Here is a 7634-nt window from a genome sequence, read left to right as displayed (position 1 = left end):
CTATTTAATTTAGCTTTAAGTTATGAGGCATAATTGAGATAAATGGTTACACTGAGCAGATATCAGAGATGACAAGAAACTGGCTATGATTCTTTTCTTGTACTGTTTTCATTTGGGGACTTTTCCTGCCAACATTTGTCCTATGATGGCTGTTAAATTTTATAGGATTATTCCCACCATTAGTTGTAATGGCATTTGCAAGTTAAATGCTCACAACAAACGAAAACCAGGATCCCATTGTTTCACATGGTGAAAACCATAGTAACTGCTATTCCAAATGGAGAACAAATCTAAAAAGAATGAAGTACAGTAATTCCTCCTCCTTGTATGATACCTATATAGATTCTGTGGGGAAGCCTATTTACTTTACAACCCTTCTATTTTGAAACAACATAGATTTTGCACATGTAAGGAAACTGAAGATGCTGCTGTAAGCCAGTCAGAAGACCACTCAATGTTAGTTTTTGTTGAGGGAATTTCTTTACAATTAAATATAATTCTTCCTCAGTGCATTTAACTAAGAGACTCCCCTCTTACGGGGCTAGAAGGGAAAAGCTTGATGGCTACTTACAGGGTTTTTGTGCTGTTGTTGTTTTTAATGGTGTCTAAACCAACACCAAATTATGGAAAACACACAACAGGTAGACATTAAGAGTTTCTTAGCCAATTTTCTCCCCTGAGAAAATTCAGCAGCTAGTTCTGGAAATTTGGGGGTTATGGTTCTGGATTAGTATTTATAAGTAAATAATGATTCAGAATCATCTATATCTAGCAAAACAAGACCTAAGAAACTATGCACTTATGGATCTATAGAACTACTGAAAATAAACTACTTGATCTTTCTAGATCCTTTTATTTGCTTCAGCTTGCTCATAATTTCTCTACCACCAATCATTTTTCAAGCCACCATCTCTTTCACTTGGAATAGCATTTAAATGGCATGACTCTCTCCTTCCAGCCACCAAGTCCTTCCTCAAAAATTCAGTTGTTCTTAAAATCCTGCAGAAATGAAAGATCCTCAATAGTGAAGATAACCAAAATGCAAACCTCTGATTTTTCCATTTTAATATTCCCTCTCTCTGATGGATCTTTGAACTCTTCCTCGTATCCTTCCTGAACATGTTTAGTCCAAAAATGTCTGCCTCATCATAGGCCCACATAAGATAGAAAACAGTTGGAAATTATATTGTAATTTCTTATTAAAAGAATATCCTTGGAAATTGTTCCAGTGATTATTTTAGAACTGCTAACTTAGAAGTCATCTCATCGTCTTTTCCTTCTGCACTTTCCCCGTCTCCCCTCTCCGCCCCGCAGGACTCTGTCCAGCCAAAGCAGAATGGGGGGTGGGGCCAGTTCTGTGTTGGTTGAAGAAATCAGAAGAAGATGAAATTTGTTCACTTATCCCACAGTTTTCTTTTTTCTTTTTTCACTCAATCACCCGATTATGCCTCTTACGGCAAGCATGACCAGAGATTTGTGGCATTATCACTATATTTTGCCCAAATGTGCCCAAACTGTAGACAAATAGACAGACTCCCAGAGATCTGGCTTGGTTTGGGCCTGTGAGAGGAAACAGCTGTACTGTCGGCAAGACTTAATCACAAACAAAGTCCTATTCAGTGATAATCATTAGTTTTGATAAGCATTAGTTTCCATCTCTGACTACATATAAATACATGCGTATATCAAGTTAAGCTTCTTAGCAATCCAAAAACAATATTTGATGGGCTATAAATGTTGGAACTAACTGTGCCACTTCAACCAAATCACTTAACCTCTCTGAGACTCAATTTCCACATCGTTGAAAGCAAAGCTCTATGATTTTATTGCCCTCTAAAAGAAATAGGTTAAACACCTGAGCATGATAATTCACTTTATTCCAGCATAAAATTGAGAGTCCCAAGATTTATTCTCCACTGTTTAGTCTTTCTTAATGCCCTTTACGGAAGCACTTCCTTGCAAAGTGCTTCGGGGAGCATGCCCCAACTCAGTTTCCACAAGGTCAGTGCAACCTATATATCCCATTTCTTCAAAGCTTTCTTTTCTTCCATTGTATAAATATGCAACCTAAAAGTCATTCCAACTAGTGTGTTACCTCAACAATTTTTGAACAGAATACTGAATATTGTTAACATCATGGGAAGTTTCATACAGTTCTGGGTTAACCTCAAGTAATGCTGTAAAACTACTGATACTAATGAAAGTAGAAACAGTTTCACTGCTATTTCCATTTTATCTAATGAACTCAGAGGAAAGGCTCAGATCTGAGAAAGAAAAGGTCATAAACTAGAATCATAAGAGGGCTATTTAGATTTTAAATAGATGCAGTTTGGTTAAAGACACTAAGCAGGAATGTCAAATCGATTAAAGACATTTTAACATATTACAATCTTTCATACAATGAGAGGTTACCTGTCACTGGGTTCTTAATAGTGTTTCACGCATTAGCACAGTAAGTTACAAGTAGGTAGAGATATACATAATTGCATGCCTGCTAGCCAAGCCATGACACAGAAAGGTATTGGTGTTATTTGACATTGACTGCGAAGCCCCAGAAGAGATCACGCTGGCACCAACACTGTTCTTAGGCATCAAATCCCCAGATACTGGTTCATTTTGTTCAAGGCATCACACACTGTGTTCAGATCGCTACGGAGATCCTGCACCACGTTTTCAATACTTCTGGTGTCTTTCAGAATTTCAATGCTCTGTGTGTAGGGATTGAAGTACACTGAGAAGGGACGGGTAATGGACTTTGCAAAGTCCCTGCAAGATAAACAGAAGCAGAAGGATATGTGATCGAACCTCATTGGTAGAAGAGATAGAACAAAAAAACAGAGCCAGAAAAATAAGTTATTTTCTCTAGATGGGAGGAAAATAAGCTTACCTCATTTTTTCTTTAGCTTCTTCAAAACTTTCTGAAACAAAGTAGGCTTCCTGGAAGGTGGTGATAAGGCACTCCTGTAAGCAAGTTGTCTTCGGGTCAAAGGCTTTCACACACGCCTTGTCAGAAAGAGCGTGCTGCAAAACAAACAGCAAAACCCAGTAAACTCCACAGTGAGACTTCCAAAGTGCCGGGATGGCCCATTCCTGCAACATGGCTCAGTAATTTTACAGAACTGCTCAGGCACTAGTCTGTCATGAAATATGGACTTCTTCCATATGCGGGGTAAATGGAGTGTTAGGGGGTTTTGTTGTTGTTATTGTTGTTGGTTTTAAGTCTGTTAGGTGCTGAAAGAAAAAAATGAGATTATGGTATTATTTTATTTATTATCAGCCAAATCCATACTGAAGAACAGTTCAGAGCTGCAACTCAACAGAAATGGAATTTTAAATCTATGCTATGAATAGAAGCAGGGCTAGCATAAATACAGTCCTAAATTTATTTCCATAAGCAATGTACTGAAATTTCACTTAAATGGCAGAAGTAATAATTACCTGCGTGGAGAGGTAATTGGGGCTCTGACTAAACTGCTTGCAGACTCATTGAGAGACATTTTGAGGCCAGGTACTGTTTATCAACAGAGTCTGGAGTGGACCTGCATATTTGAGGATATTTGCAAAGCATTCATTTACCTTCCACCACGTAGAGCAGAGCAATATACAGCAGATAAATATTTCCAGGTGGGAAAAAAAGAGCTAATATTAATAGTTATCGTTATGCCCAGAGCAGGCATTAGGAAAACAGGAAAGCCAGCAAAATTTCTCTTTGAACCATCATTAGCTCCATTCGGCTCACTACATGACTGGCCTGAGGAGCAGCAAGGAACAATGAGGAACTAGATTCTCAAGATAAGCTCAGTGACGCTACAAGTTAGTGATCATTTCTGCCAAGAGCCACCTGCCTATTTATAGACCCAGAACCAATGATTCTCAAATGGAATGTGCATAGAATCACCAAGGAGCTTGTGAAAATACAGACACCCAGGCCTTGATTTTATTTGGTAGTTCTGGATAAATCCCAGAAATCTGCATTTTAGAGGCATCCAAGGAACTCAGACATAAGTGATTTGACCTATATTTTGATAAATATGCCACCTGATTCTGTATCTTTCTTTATTTCAAAGGTAAATTAGTTGGAAGAGAAAGAAAAGTGGAAGCAGAAACTGCCTGAAACAGGGTGTTTGGAAACGTGGCTCTAGTCCAGGCGTGGCTGCTCTCTAACTGGGTAGCCTTGGCATTAATGACCTCACTTCTTTGTGCCTCCATTTCCTCAACTGCAGTAAGAGGTTTGGGCTATGTCATTTCCATTGCAGACTCTGGATTCCACCCAAAGCACGTTTCTACCTTCTCAATCTCTAACTGCTAAGGTTTTCTAGAGAAATGCTAACAAAACATCCCTGTTCAGTATTCTTGGTGCATTCCCCCAACAATTTCAAAACATGTGGAATGATTTGCAGCTTTCCATGAAGAAGGCTGTGGTTCCCTAAGTTTGAAAATATAATTGTAAACTCAAGAACTGACATGAAAGAGAAAGGGCACATGACCCTACCCTGAGATGTGCTTTCCCACAAGTTGCTGTCCAGATCAGTGCATGTATGAATCAAGGAATGCAGAGGGCTTCTCGAAGTGAACTCATCTTTATTTTTTGGCCCACCAACAACTTCATTATAAACAGAAGGTCACTAGGCCTGAAAATGCCTTTGTGCTGGATTCAATGCAGTGCAATGAATATCAGGGGATTGAGGTTCCACCTGACTAATAATTCTGTCCACATTTTTAAAACAACTTCAGCTTCAAGAAATAAAATGTCCTTTCATGAAAGCTGCTGTTCTTTTGCAAAGAATAGGCCTCCTGTTGGCTTGTCACTTGTTTCAGAATTAGAAGTTGCTTTCTTTGCAGCCGTGTACTCTGGGAGCATTTTACTTTAGTATGTTTCTCTTATTGCCCATTCATCCATCAACACATATTAAAGGAAGGAATGTGACTGACACAGTATTCTTGATCTTTCTCTCAGCTCCACATTCAGAAGCTTGGGCAGAGTAAAAGCAGAACAGGCTATGAGAACATTTAAGGCATGACTCCCCTAGGGTATCCCTGTTGAGCCAAAGACTGTTCACTGGGTCTAGGACAAGCACAAGAAGCAAGTGAAACTCATCTGTGATGCTTTTATAGGAAATTAGCAACTGTAACTGTCACTGTGTGTAGAAGATGCCTTCAGAATGTGTGTATGCAATAACAGAGACTGGAATCAGTGTAGTTTTAGAAAAATCTATCATGTGGCAACTCCACCAGATACTCAGATGAGCTTGTTTAGTCATTTTAACTGGTAAAGGGGATGAGAATAGACTAAGAAAAATCCCAGAGGGCAGGGTGCTCTGCCCCAGACGTCAAGAAAAGTCAGTAGACTCGCAACATATAATTGGAGGCAAAGACCTCTAGGCAATACATATCGCATTTGCCTCGTGTAATAGTCAAAGGAAAAACTGGAAGCTGATTGTTCTAAGCTCACAAAAATGTAGCCTATCCTCAGGAGCCCGTGGGGTCCAATATGCTGGTTACCTACTGAGGACTTCTCCGTCCATTGAGTATGGGACCATTTGCTGCTCCTTGGCTGTTATGAAGATGGGGATGCTAATGGGTCCCAAGGATTAGCCTGGAGAATGACAAGAGCCTGGAGTTGGGGGGACAGCCAGTGAGAGAGGCCGACAAATGAAGTGCTGATCACACCGATCAATGATCTCATTTACCTGATGGGCATCTCCCCTGTGCGATGACTGCCAGGGACATCCATGCAGCCCGCGGAGTCCCCTGTTTCTGAAACCTAGAGCGTGGCCCAAGGGCTATTAAAAATATGCATGTTTCTGTTGATTCCAAAGTCCACTGCCCACTCCAGTGAAATTCTACTGAGTTTGCTTTTCAACTACTAGCCATGTCTCTCTCTAAGCTACCAAGTTTTGGAGAATAGCTATCAACCCTACTCCTCCATGTCCAGAGTGGCTTCTTCATAAACATCCAGCCAAACTGCTAGAGGTCCCTGGGGAACACCATGGTGAATCCTTCCCGCAGTGTTCTTCAAGTATGCTGAAGCCTGCAAGAATTAATCCAACTTCCTGTAAAGAGGGGCTTCGTCATGCTGTGAGGATTTGGCTGACAGCCTTTTCCTCTCAAGCCATTTTAAAAATGCCGGAAAGCTTGAGAATCACCTCCTCCCATCTAAAAGGACTGTTTGGGGGTTACCCATGACACTAAAGACTAGGGCACAGGACTGGGAAACTAGAGGGCTGAGTCCTAAAGAATCATGTCCCAGGGGCATGGTATCACGTGAGTAAAACATCCCCAGGTTGGGGCACAGTTCCCTCTTTGATAAACTGAAAAAATTGACCTCCATGAATTCTAAAGCTCTTCTTGCAATATAATTTTAACAGGGCCTGCAAATTCACAGCGCTCACACCACCATCCCCCCCAACACCGCAGCCAGCGCCGAGGGACCAGAGCAGCCTCTCCACCCTCCCCAACAGGGACGGCCCATCCTAATTCATTGGCTTAAGTGTACAAAGGAAGATTTATTTGCCATTCCGGCCTTTTAAATTAAACAATACCTTTTCAACATCTAAAACTTCCCAGAGCCCACTTGTTACCTAAAGTTCCTACATGACTTTGGGCAAGGTATTCCACTCCTATCAGCCTATCCCAAGATTCGTCTGGAAAATGGGAATACTAGTAATAACTGCAACACAGGGTTGTGGTGAGAATTAAAATAGGTAATGCATGCAAAGTACCTGGCACATAAGAAGTACTCAATATATTTATTTATCATTGCTAATTTAGTCTCAAGATTATGATATGAATTTGGCCAAAGCTGCCACCACTGGGGCAGCTCCCCTCCCCCGGGGGTCTAGAACTCACAGGTGAGGAAGCACAGGCCTCGCTCTGAGGCTTCCTATGCTGCAGCAGGGCCGGCCCTGAGTCCATTGATGTAAAATCCCCCTTCCTCTCAGCCACCTGCCTTTGCAATGACACAGCATTATTATCTCAACTATTCCAGATGTAAACCCCGTGATCCTCACCCTCTATATTAGGACTAGATGAAGTTGGGGAAAAACTCAAGTACGAAGACAGGTTTATAGGTAGGTTTGGGCCTTTGATTCTGAATAAAATAAATTTATAAACATCCCTATATTCACACTATGATCATTTCTCCCCACATCAGAATAATAAATATATACACTTATATATGCATATTATATTTTTAACCTCTCTCAAATGTTTCTCCTGCTAACCCAGCATAATTTGGCACTGACACCCCTATTGCCAAATTGGGAGATGATGGCATCACGCCTTTTTTAAAAAAAAATATCAGTAATGTTGAAAGTTTCATCAGTTTGAATAAACTACAGGGGTAAGGGAACGAACTCTCTCTTCACACAATCCTTTCACAAAGGCCAAAGACCCGTTTCCAGCTCCCAATACACAAGCCTTCTCTCTGTCATTATTGAGTCATTATTTCCTTTCCTCCAGGAAAGGAAACAGGAGGGGGAAGACGAGAGGCAAGGGCCAGCTAAGCAGGGTAGAGGTGGGAGCTCAGAAGCAGCAAGTCCTAACTCCAGTCCTAACTGCAGCCACACCGCAGCTGTACAAGATGACCTCAGATAACCCTCTTCTCGACAGCCTGGCAGTAATCCTGACTATCT

General features: G+C 41.1%; 1 protein-coding gene across 1 annotated transcript in view; it reads right to left on the bottom strand.

The window, feature by feature from the left end:
* Positions 1–2591: 2591 nt before the first annotated feature.
* The window catches only part of TPH2 (tryptophan hydroxylase 2), an 86995-nt gene continuing 81952 nt past the window's right edge, over positions 2592–7634 (bottom strand). Inside the window, exons 10-11 of the mRNA XM_054580293.1 lie at positions 2888–3021; positions 2592–2766 (exon numbers count right to left, since the gene is read on the bottom strand). Coding sequence (XP_054436268.1) covers positions 2592–2766; positions 2888–3021 — 309 coding nt within the window. The remainder of the gene's footprint in view (positions 2767–2887; positions 3022–7634) is intronic.

This window comes from Pteronotus mesoamericanus, unplaced genomic scaffold (assembly GCF_021234165.1).
Source record: "Pteronotus mesoamericanus isolate MK-2021 breed Mesoamerican mustached bat unplaced genomic scaffold, CSHL_Meso_final contig_56, whole genome shotgun sequence".
NCBI lineage: Eukaryota > Metazoa > Chordata > Mammalia > Chiroptera > Mormoopidae > Pteronotus > Pteronotus mesoamericanus.
This window is presented reverse-complemented; position numbering and strand designations above follow the sequence as displayed.